At 46.7% G+C, this 12500-nt stretch overlaps 2 protein-coding genes across 2 annotated transcripts in view; one reads left to right on the forward strand and one right to left on the reverse strand.

Moving 5' to 3' along the window:
* Positions 1 to 4238, forward strand: part of vps13b (vacuolar protein sorting 13 homolog B) — a 338610-nt gene extending 334372 nt beyond the window's left edge. Inside the window, 4 exon segments of the mRNA XM_080857284.1 lie at positions 66 to 242; positions 2128 to 2230; positions 3097 to 3346; positions 3707 to 4238. Coding sequence (XP_080713410.1) covers positions 66 to 242; positions 2128 to 2230; positions 3097 to 3346; positions 3707 to 3958 — 782 coding nt within the window. The 3' untranslated portion in view covers positions 3959 to 4238.
* A 596-nt stretch (positions 4239 to 4834) lies between these two features.
* Positions 4835 to 12500, reverse strand: part of rgs22 (regulator of G protein signaling 22) — a gene marked incomplete at both ends in the record, with an annotated part of 14940 nt that continues 7274 nt past the window's right edge. Inside the window, 10 exons of the mRNA XM_080857396.1 lie at positions 4835 to 4896; positions 5673 to 5792; positions 6371 to 6479; positions 6740 to 6859; positions 7530 to 7634; positions 8055 to 8234; positions 8711 to 8881; positions 10383 to 10436; positions 10967 to 11125; positions 12174 to 12336. Of these exons, the coding sequence (XP_080713522.1) occupies positions 4835 to 4896; positions 5673 to 5792; positions 6371 to 6479; positions 6740 to 6859; positions 7530 to 7634; positions 8055 to 8234; positions 8711 to 8881; positions 10383 to 10436; positions 10967 to 11125; positions 12174 to 12336 (1243 nt within the window). The remainder of the gene's footprint in view (positions 4897 to 5672; positions 5793 to 6370; positions 6480 to 6739; positions 6860 to 7529; positions 7635 to 8054; positions 8235 to 8710; positions 8882 to 10382; positions 10437 to 10966; positions 11126 to 12173; positions 12337 to 12500) is intronic.

The following is a 12500-nucleotide window of genomic DNA, read 5'->3' on the forward strand; positions in this document are numbered from 1 at the left end:
ATGCCCACTATGCATATAAACAAACACACACACAGTTATAACTTGTGTATGTTGTGTGTGTGTAGGTGCCATCGCAGGCATCGTGGACCAGCCTATGCAGAACTTCCAGAGGACCTGGGACATGCAGAGCTCAGCCGGCAGCAAGGCCAAAGGAGTCATCTCCGGCGTGGGGAAAGGCATTGTGGGAGTTTTCACCAAACCCATCGGAGGAGCAGCTGAGCTGGTGTCACAGACTGGATACGGTGAGTGTGTGTGTGTGTGTGTGTGTGTGTGTGTGTGTGTGAGTGAGTGTACATTTGTGCACGGCTGGGTTTTGCCGTGGGTGTATTTGATAAATGCATGCATGTGTGTGTGTGTGTGTTATTGAAGGCTCTCATATGGTCGCAAGGCATTCCCTTCAAATACGCCTCTGTTCTCTGCATTCAAAATGTTGCTATTAAACCAATACACATTCACATAACGCCGAAGCACCACGGCATTGATTACATATGGTCATAGCACACTTCAGTGGCCTCAGTGACCAATACAAGCCAGGGAATGATCTTGTTGTGTGTAAACGTTTTGCAGATGTGTGTGTGCTGCGTATGCTCTGGCGTCTACGCCATGTAAACGGGTCAGGCAGAGGGATGCCGTGTGATGATGATGATGCGCAGCATGTTTTGCCCAAGGCCTGACTGATAAATCATGTGCTGACACGGAGCAGGCCTCAGACACACACCCTGACTCTGACGCAGCTCTTGCATACCAGATGCATTCCATCCGCGTGAGCAAGCGTGCTCACTGAGAGCTTTATGTAGGAAACGCGTGAAGAAAAGGGCATATAAAACTGTACCAAGCCATTTTAAATGGGGATAAATCAGTGTTAATTGTCCAGCTTGAGGCCACTTTCAAGTGAGCTGCAGTTGGCCGGAGAGATGTGCGTGTGTTTGTGTGTTTCTTTGCTGTGTGTTTGTGTGTGTGTTTGTGTGTGTGTGTGTTTCTTTGCTGTGTGTGTGTGTGTGTGTGTGTGTGTGTGTGTGTGTGTGTGTGTGTGTGTGTGTGTGTGTGTGTGTGTGTGTGTGTGTGTGTGTGTGTGTGTGTGTGTGTGTTATTAGCTGTACTCTCAATTGAATAGGGCTCTTGATGGAGCCACTGAAAGGCTGAATGACGTACGTGGGCTGTCTCTCTGAAGGTGCTCAGGGGTTTATGGCTGGTGTGTGTGTGTGTGTGTGTGTGTGTGTGTGTGTGTTAGCAGGTCGCTGTCACAGCACATAAAGAGTAAAGGGCTGTGCAGTGCAGTGCTGTGTTAAGAGGCTAAGCTCCCTCAGGAGCCCACACTGGCACACAGTTAGGTTGCCATGGTACCCCCAGTACCCCCAGTACCCCCGCTAAAGCAGACTGAGCACATAAACATGCTTATGTCTCGCCCACATACACTAACTACTATACAACAAAAACCTACTCCACAAACCGACACACAAATGAATACACACACACACACTTTCACAGAGTAAGAGAAAAACATGGAATGACATGACACACACATCGAAATTACACTCTATGCACATGGATATTCATAAATGTACGCTTTTTTTCAAAGGCAATGACTACTATTGTACACACACTCACTGTCACAGAGGACAGTGTGTGCGCATTGTGTGACAGAGTGTGACACACGCACACTCACACATCACTTCATAAACAGGCACGCCATTAACACAGTATAGAATAGATCAAGCGGACTCTGGTATGTGTTTCACTTGCCCACCCTCAACCCTCTTAACCTCTTTATGTCTCACATCAATGACATCATCACTGAGGGCCGCCACATGCTTTACGAAGTGTTTAAACCCATGACCTCATTGCTCTCCAGTAAGAGGAGGAGGAAGATGAGGCAGAGAGGCACGCAAACATACATTTATGCTAGAGCAGTAGATTCATGTAGACACACAGCTGTAGAGCACATTTCTATTGTGTGTGAACACACCAACTTGTGTTTTTGATTCTGACTCATGTGTCAGTTTGTGTGTGTACATGCTTTACACTAATTCGTCATTCATTGTGTTTGTGTGTGTGTGTGTGCGCGTTTGAGTGTGTATATACTCTTGCTGGGTTTTATTGTGTATTTATTTGTGCGTGTGTTGACAGGTATCCTTCACGGTGCTGGACTGTGGCAGCTGCCCAAACAGCTCTACCTAGCAGTAGAAGTGCAGGCGGCCCAGGCCTCCAACAGCCACCTCAAATACGTCTGGTAAGACACCCTCATCTGACCTCCGACCCCCCCACCCTAACCTCTCCCACCCCCCTGAGCCTGGCAGACCCATGGCACCATGCTCAGGTAACTGTGGCGCCCTGGTCTGACCCATGTTTGCCGCAACTGGGCCAAATCAGGGCCGGACCCCCTCCACTGGCCAGCCAGGGCCCCTGCTGAGAAGCCCGAGTGCCACATGAAAGCAGCCTGCAGGAGAGCATCACCAGAGCCGTGTGTGTGTGTGTGTGTGTGTGTGTGTGTGTGTGTGTGGCTCTGAGTGTGGCTGTGAGAGCCGCCAGCTCCCACATACACGCACCCCAAGATCCTATCCAGACATAGTTCTGTGTTTGAAGAAAGACTGTGTGTGTGTATTTTTTTTGCATGTATGTAAGTTTGTGGTCAGGGTTTAAGTTAGGTTATATATAATATATGTATAACACATCTGTTTGTTTACTGGACATGTGCTATCCTGCACAGCTCAGCCATACCCCATTGTCTCTAGAGCCACCATCTTGACTTTCTACAGCAATCCTCCATTTAGCCGCAGTCTGCTCAAAGAGGCTTGTTTTGTCTCTGTTGCCATGGAGGAGGTTTTATTTTCACTACGCATCAAGAGTAAATACTCAATCCAACCCCCATTCACGTACGATTATCTCATAGTTGTGTCTCGTTACATATATTTGGTTCTGTAAGACAGATAGAATTGAATTGAATTGAATTGAACTGAACTGAACTGAACTGAACTGAACTGAACTGAACTGAACTGAACTGAACTGAACTGAACTGAACTGAACTGAACTGAACTGAACTGAACTGAATTGAACTGAGTTGAGCTGACTGCCACCCCATGGTTCTCCCTCCTACAGGAAGTTGCTTCAGTCTCTGGGCCGTCCGGAGGTGCACATGGCTCTGTGTGTGGGTCTGGTGAGCAGCTCCGGGCAGGAGCACGCCGGCTGTCTGCTGCTGACGGCGGAGGTGCTGTTCGTGGTGAGCCTGAGCGAGGACACCCAGCAGCAGGCCTTCCCCATCACGGAGGTCACCTGCCAGCAGGACCCCCTCCAGCCTGGGGAGCTCACACTCACACTGCAGCAGCAGAGGGTCAGCAGTGACAATGAGGTAGAGCGCACGCGCACACACACACACACGCACACACAGACACACTACAGCCGCAGCAGTTTCAGCAGTGACGAGTTAGAGCACACATATGTATACACATGCACACACAGACACGTGCACACACAGAAACATTCAGACTGCAGCTGCAAAGAATCCTCAATGTTACCAAGGCTGAATGTGCAGTTTACACTTCCACACTGAACAACCAGTCATTAGCCAAGAACTGTGCATGATGTGTTAATAACCTGCAGTTTTCCTCTGGTCAACAAGATGGCAGATGCAGTAGAGATGGATTGGCATCTGTTAACTCTATTTATATGTCTTTCTACTTCTCCTTCCTCTCGCCTTCTCTCTCCCCAGGCCGATGGGGGCCGTGAGCGTCTGTCAGAGCAGCAGTACCGGAGGCTGGTGGAGTACGTGACTCGTGTGTCTCAGCACCTCTCCCCCTCCACCTCCACCCTGCAGCAGCAGCACCCCCCCGTCACCCCAGCCGAGCCGCCCCCAACCCTCACCAAGTCCTACCGCTACCTGGTGGAGCCCGCGCACGCACGGGTCTTCGTCTACAAGTTCACCACGGTCAAGAACAAGGCCCTGCGTGTGGGCTTTCACTGACGCACTCACTGACACACTCACTGACACACTCACTGACACACACACACACACACACAGCTGACAGCCACCACTGATGGCCTTATTTACTGGACCGATGGGCTCTGTCTAAGAGAGCGAACTATATATGCACTGCGGTCAGGCCCTGACCAGAAGCATTAAGCAGGAACACCATTTGGGGAAACGAATCTCAGTGCTACCTGCGATTTGTGGACGGTCTGGCTGGAGCATGAGGTATGTGGAAGTGCAGGTGGAAGTGGGTCTTAACTATTTAAAGGATAAAGCTGCCCTGGTAGTGGATGATTCAGGATGATTCCAGGGACTTGTGGGCTGTGGTGGAAAGGCTTTAGGGACCAGCAGGAGAGTGTAGTGGGCATGTGAGGAGGGCTTAGGGATGTGTGCGCAGGGAGACTTGAGGGTGGACAGATGGATGGAGTGTAGTGCCCACACCGCTACAACAGGATGGGAAAGGGAAAACGCGGGTTGAATTGCATTTTATTCAGAAATAATGTACACACACACACACACACAGAGAGAGAGAGTTTCATGCACGCTAGCACTAACAAAAATACATTCACAAAGAGGCCTTTCATTTCCATGTATTTATTACAGTATCAGAGCTGCACATTAGAGCGTCTAAGTTTAGCACAGTTAGACCCCCTCTTTATAAAGCTGCAGGATTGTCTGTTAAAGCCAGGCTGTGGTGACCGAACCCCCCATCAACCCCATGAATTAGTCTAGAACACTCAACAAAGAATGTAGAAGACAAGACACTAATACGTTGGCTTGATAGAAATCTCTAATGTACAGATCACACCCCTTTCAACACTAACAGCGGGGGGTTCAGGAGGAGGAGGAGGAGGAGGGCAGGGTTGGTGCTCAGTTCTCCTTCAGATGTGTCTCAGTGTCAGCGTTTGATGGTGAGCGGTCTGCTGGTTGTCCTGTGCGTTTAAACTTCACCCGTGCTTAAGCGTGAGGAGCCCATGCCAATGTTTGTGCAATAAGTGTGTGTGGTTAAGGCTCGTGAGTCTGTGCGTCCTGGCAACGAACCAAAAGCTGAGTGAGTGTATTCCTGGGTTTTGTATATTTCTTTTTTAGAAGACGTTACTTAACTGATGTTTGATTTTTATTTGTGTATTTTTTTTAAATGACATGACTTAACTGACGTTTGATTTTTATTTGTTGTTCTTTTTGTCATTTTTGTACTCATTCGTCTCTGCCAACATCCTCCTATTGCTACAATAATGTTTTAATATTAAAAAGCCTTTTTACTAGACCCTGTCAACTTTGAGGAGGAACCATCTTTTTGTAAGCCATCTGAAGCATTCGCAATGCTAATGCCTGATGTATCAATAATGAAATATATCATTCTAATAAAATATTTAATTAAACTGATTATCATGTTTTACTTCCACAGAAACAAAATATAGATGATGTCATCATGAGGCATCTCACACCGCACACAATGTCATTTTCAGTTGCTGCTCACTTTCAGGCAGAGCGGCCAGGCGTCTCCACTGGAGGGCGACAGAGAGCAGGCTCCTCTTCAGAACAGCCCCCCTCTCACCTTAGACCCCTCAGGCAGACGTCAGCGGCCTGAAGCACAGTTAAACAAGTGAATCAGCTCCTGACAGTCAATACAACCTCATAAAGCAGAACTGGAACATAAATCATGTAATAGTGTATTTCTCCTGCACCTGCACCAGTGTGTGTGTACCTGTGAGTGTGTTGGCACCAGTGGCCTCTGGTTGTGTGTGTGTTCTTGGTGTGGTGGCAGGGTTGGGGCCTGGGGGTCTCCTACCAACCTCTGACCTCAGGCTGGGGGTATACAGGGAATCTGCAGGACCAGGAGGGGATACAATTATTCAACATGCACAAACACAGACAGAAGAACATAAACACACACTCACAGAGACAAGCATGAACTCCAGCGTTCACACTCTGACAGGACATAACACACAAACACACAGCCTGCTTTGAATAGCATTAACATACACACACCCAAAAGTCTATAGCAACGAGCATGCGCACACACGTGGCAGTGGTGGGCATTGTGGTGATGATGATGACCAGCTGTATGTGCAGGCAGGGCCCCTCCTGCGAGTGCCATTAAAAAGCCATTGGCAGCACGCTCCATTTAGCGCCCAGTGTTGAGTAACCACCCGAAGAGGCTCATTCAAGCACTTTATGTATTTTGGAGTGTGTGTGTGATGACATCTGTAAACCCTAACCCACAGGTGGAAGACTACATGTGTGTGAGACACATTACAGTATATGAGCCTTAAAAATGCCACCACCCACACACAGCCCCATGTGGCATTTGTAAACTGTGTGTGTGTGAGAGAATGATGGAATTTGTGAGTCCTGCCCCACAGGTGAAAACACTGTCATTGAGTGTGTGTTGCCTTTTCCTACCTCTTCCTGTGCTAAAGGAGGCATGAGCTTCTTCCTGCAGCATCTGCTTGCGTATCAACACAGACTCCCTCTCCAACGCTGCCATGTACTTGGAGTAGGACCAGGACAACTGGCAAAGACAGCAGTCCATCATAATCAAGCACAAAACGTTAAAAAAGTTCTTGTAATGCAATAGATTAAAACAAATACAGAGTCATTTGTTTAGCAAACAGAGTGAATCTTGCATAGTCTGAAGCTTGTGTTGCAGTGAAACTTCATATCAGATACATGATAGTGTCTCTTGTAGGTCGCTTTGGACAAAAGCGTCTGCTAAATGACTCAATGTAAATGTAAATGTCTGTTCCATGGATGCTAGGGTGGGACTCTCACCTGATCTATTGAGTAGAGTAGCTCATCATCCTCTCTTCTACCATCTCCATCCTCAGTAAGGCCTCCAGCCTCACCTCCCGTCTCCTGAAACAAACTCGACTGGTGACTGATCAAGGCCTCCTGCAAAAATAGAGCCATCATTGTTACAACCCACATCATAAATGTCTGTGTTGTTTATGCATTTAAACAGTGACAGAGAGAAGCTAAGCACATTTAGTTTTAAATTATAATTTGTCACTTAAGAATATTCTAAATGTTATAATCAAGACATTTCACCAATTTATTATTTACAAATAACAAACCATCTGTATCCTTGATGTGTATCCAAAGGTTGTGTTGTGTATAGTCCGCTGGTCAGTATTGGAAAATAAAGCAGAGGGGTCTTGTTTCGTCCTGAAGGGATTTATTTTCCGGTACTGACCGAGCCACTATACATGACCCTGCTTACTATACGGTTTCTTGCCAAAACGATAGAATACATTCCTACAAAATAACTATTTTTAATTATTATGTTGCCGTTTCGTGACTTCCACTAAGGAAAATAGTTTTGCATACAAAAATAACATTAAAGTACTGTATAATAAATACCGATAACAGCTTTGATTAATTACATAAAGTAATAAGAAGGATACCGCCCACCTAGCTATTACAATATCCAGTTGGCTGTGCATTACCCCTTCCTCATAACACCATATTACAATCCCAGACAAATATGAGAAACCTGGGCCTTCCTCTCCTCCTCATCTTCCTCCTCTCTCCTGCGCTGCAGTTCTCTCTCTCTCTGCCGGACTCTCTTCCTCTCCAGTAGAGGCAGCAGGTCCTCCTCCTCTCCCACCCTGCTCTTGAAGTCCAGGAACTGTGGCCACAGCTTATACAGCTCGCTAAACACAGACATCTACACTCATGCCACACATATGCAGACACAAGAAGACATACCTTTAAACAAGCACACAGCATACAGTATAGTACAATTACGTTAAAGTTTTGTCCTTTTACCCAGAGCAGCGTCTAGTGGAAGTAAGGTATGCATGTGCATCCATGTTACAGGAGCTTAAATCCCAGTTTAATATGCACCTTACGAAATAACTTAAATGTATGCAGTCATGTACTTCCATTCTTTTATCTTACTGACATTACAGTGGATGTACTGTACACATTATATCAGCATGTATGCTGCCTTGCCGTGCAATTCATAAATATAGTTATAAGGCCCTTTCCACCAATTAAACAGTTCAAATTCTCCTTTACGGCCAGCAGCGATTAATATACAGTACACTGAGTTCATTTCTGTGCTCCCTGTCCTGTGAGAGCAAACCTGGGCCTCTCTGAAGACGTATGGTCCCAGCTCCCTCCTCCTGTCCAGGATGGTGCGCGCCTGCTCGGGGGGGATGCTGATCTGCAGGGCGGGGGGCACAGACGAGCTGATGAAGCAGGTGATGATGGTGCTGATCTTATGCTGGATGGTGGCCTCGTCACAGTGCGAGTGACACAGGTCCTGAGCACACCAGAAGGAGAGGAGGGAGAGAGAGGTTAGCTATTCAAGCAGGTTAACCCAGATTGCTTTCCCTTTACCCAGGGCAAAATGACAAACTGAGAAAGGGGCACCAGTGTTAATGTGGCATGTCTGAAGGAACTGGTGAAAAACACAACTAAAATATGTTCCTACAAAGGGACACATAATGAGAACAGGGTGTTTTACTTCTTTTATGATAATTGCTAGTTCACTGTTGGCAAGTTGAATTATTCTCTCCAGACCATTTCCCAGCTGCAGTAAACTAATTGAAATGCCATGATTAATGCTACAATTGGCATCGAAGTTAGTAATTCACATAATGCAATTTGCCAATTACTCATATGTGAGGTCCGTAATTGACTCTTACACTGATTGAAACATTATGAAAACCTTGAGGATGACCTTTAGTGATTCAGCTAATGCAATATAATGCAATCAACTGACTGACTGGTCCTTGCCTTGTATCTCTGCACTTCCAGCCAGAAGAGCACGTCATTGTCGTAGAGGTCCCCCTTCAGGGACACGAAACGCTGAAACTGCAGGCTGGTGACAGGGTTGAGGAGGGCCTGCCGGAAGCCCAGCACCTCCCTGGAGGAGGCCATCCAGGCACCATCAGCCTGCTGAGAGGGCTGGGGTGGGTGGAATGAGAAGACCCCAAATAACAGGTTACTGATTCTGAAACGGACCTTGCCCAGAATCTGGCATTGGGCAGGGCCAGGTCCATTTCAGCTTCAGCTACAATATGACAAAACACCCTCCATCATACAAGCAGTCGGTTTTAAGAGGGGTCATTCAACTGAAACCGTTCTTTTATCTGTGACTGAAGCATTGAGAGTATCAAAAGCATCTGCTCAGTCATCAGTTCTGATTTGACTAGACTTGTCAGCAGCCTTTGATACTGTGAACCATAACATCCTCCTCTCTATGATGTCCGAACTGGGAAAGTATCAAAATCTCATCATCTCTCCACTGGTGTACCCCAGGGATTGGAACTTGGACCCGTCCTATTTTCTATATCTACACAACTTCCTTAGGTGAGATCATCCTTTCCCATGGGTTCTCCTGTCACTGTTATTCAGATTATACTCAACTTTACTTGTCATTCCCCCGGATGAATCCACAATATCAGCTCAAATTTCTGCATGCATCAGTGATATTTTAGTTTGGATGAGGAATCAACACCTCCAGCTCAATCTTTCAAAAAAGTACCTCCTGGTATTCCAAGACAATCCGGCTATCCCGCAAAATATTAACATTCAGTTTGGTTCATCTTCATTGACCCCAGCTAAATCGGCATAAAAATTGGGTTTTATATAATTGATGACCAACTTAATTTCTCTGAGCATGCTGAGCATTCTGTCTAAAGGTCTTGTCTCAAGCTCTTAAATGCCATAATTCAGAACTACTTCTCTCTCGACCACTTTGCTCCTCTGATGAGTGTATGTTGTCTTTGCCTCCTCTCAGCAGCCAGAGATCTCAGTCAAGACTCTTTTCATTCATGGTACCTCACTGGTGGAATGATCTACCAAGTGCTGTCCATTCCAGTGATAGCCTTCTTACATTTAAAGCATTTAAAAACTCATGTTTTAAACATCATGTTTAACATTTTGATAGACTTAGTATTAGTTTTAGACTTTTGTTGTGTTGTGTTGTGTTTCTAATGTTTTGTAAGTTGCTTTGGACAAAAAAAGTGTCTGCTAATTAGCTTAGCCATAACCATAACAAGGGAGTTTTTCTTGCATTATCCAATAGTACTAGTAGTAGTTCCATTGAATTGAACTGAAATTGAATAGCAGGCATACATCTAATAGTATTATTTAGGATGTAGTAGACAGCAAACAGGTTTGAAAAGTTCCACAACCAGTTTCATTAACATAACATTCTCAAGATTTGACTGTTATCCATCTTGTGCTCCTAGAGTGAAGATGATAATATAGCAGGCAACCCAGATGGGCAGAGTTGTTGAGGAACACTGTCTAAAGATACAGAACAGGTATGATCACAAATGGGTCACCTCACAGACAGGGCGTTTAAAATCTCTCCAGAACATCAGAGCATCTGGTGAATCAGACCAGTTTCTGTATATTCTCTTATCTTTCTCTAACTGCAGCCAAAGAGAAGATGTCATACCTTCCACAGCTGCTTCTTCCTGCGGTATCTCCTCCTGCGCTCCTCCACCTGGGGCTGGACACACACACACACACAACAGACAGCAGATCCAGAGTGACCACAGCACCACCTAATGCCCCCTTCAAACACTGAGACACACTCAGGCAACACTACACCACAAGAAAACATTTCCCTTCAGTGCCTCTCAAACCACCACCACCCTTCTCTCCCTCTCTCCCAATCTCCCTCTCTCTCCGTCGCTGTCTCTGACTCTGACTGAGCAGCATCCCTGATGACCTGTAATGCTCCCTCATCTTCTAATGCTGGGCATATCAGTGTCTGAACACAGGTATACATGATAGCGTAATTAACACGACAGGGGAAACAGGAGTGCTATTTAGGGAGACCGTAGGCGAAATGTGAGGAAGAGGCATTTTGAGGTTTCACGTTCGGTGACTGATAGAGACAACAAAACCCCAGCACCAGCCTACACTAGTAGTAGTCCTTATTCAGATAGTGCAACATGAAAGCTTAAAATAAGGGATTTGTGCTCCTCTTTTGAATTGACATGAGAGTGGGTGGGTGGAGGTATCCGGCAGACAGACCTGGAGCTTTTGGCGCTCAGTGAAGTCAGGTGTGGACAGGTAGACAGGCAGCCATTTCCTCTCAATGCGGTGCATCACAAGGTTCTGCATCTGCAACAGTGCATCACCTGATAGACCGCTCTGCAGGAGCTGGCCCCAGCCCCCAGCCAGACGGATGACCTGAGAACGAACGAACGCAGACACACACACACACACACACACACACACACACACACACACACACACACACACACACACACACACACACACACACACACACACACACACACACACACACACACACACACACACACACACACACACACACACACACACACACACACACACACACACACACACACACACACACACACACAAAGAGAGAGAGGAACATACAGAGATATACAATTATGTTTTTCATCTAAACACAGACACATACACACACACACACACAATAAGCTTTAAGTAGTTTGATATATGATACACATATAGCATGACAGAAGAATGGATTAACTCCATGATGTGCCGTAAGCAATAGCATTGGCAAACACTGATACAGGGCTCGTAGTGGACATGGTGGAGACACATGTGAGCGACTGCTGCAAAGGCAGGCAGGCCCACATAATAGACATTACTGTCATGACGACCCGCAAGCCAGCAGATGATTGACGCTGGCATCGGCGGGAATGCCGCACATATGGAAAGCCCCTCAGACAGGCCATCTCAAAACAGGAAGCCCGCGACTCGCTGCTCGCTGCTCGCCCCTCTCTCCCTTCCCATCACAGCATGCAGGACTTCCCTGCTGTTACCGTCTTCTTCCAGAACGTTCTGCCACTGCCAAACGCCTGTGGCTGTCAGTGTGTGTACTGTGAAGGACTGTCAAGAGCGCTTTTTTCCCCTTGAAGGGCTGGTCGAAGTCAGAGACGAGTAGCTGCTGTGATATGTGATCTGTTTTTTTCAACATCTGCGATTGTTTTGTCCTGCCGGCTGGCAACTGGTAGTGGTGAGTCTGCTTGCAGACAAATCTCTTTTGTCTGATGTCTCTTTCGTGTCATCTGTTTTGGGCTTTGGGGTTCTGTGTTTTGTTAGAAATGTCAATAAATGTTTGTAAGCCGAGGGAAGAGGCGGAAGCGGAGGAAAATCTGCAGGCAGGGAGGGGTATGGACAGTGGATGGTAGCGGGTGATGGGGGTTTGGGGTGGGGGCGGGGGGCGGTGGGGGTCACAAACCTCCTCCTGCTGATGTTTGGTGGCTGGGCTGCCAGGCCCGAAGAAGTACTTCCTGTTGAGGTACTTGGTCTTGATGGCGTGGAAGCGCTGGGCTCTCTGCTCCTGCTTCTGGCTGGAGGTTCTCTTCAGCTGCTCCAGGTCCAGCCAGCACAGCAGGTCCATGCTGCACACAACACAATACCATCAAGGGACAGGCTTTATTTTTAATGGTGACACTTCACAGGTGGGAAAGTGGCAAAACACACACATCGCAATATATTATCTAGTTATGACTTTAGTGTTGCCCTAGATTTATAATTATTATTTTAATAGCTTTGTAGGTGATTT

The sequence above is a fragment of the Sprattus sprattus genome, assembly GCF_963457725.1.
Source record: "Sprattus sprattus genome assembly, chromosome: 19".
NCBI lineage: Eukaryota > Metazoa > Chordata > Actinopteri > Clupeiformes > Clupeidae > Sprattus > Sprattus sprattus.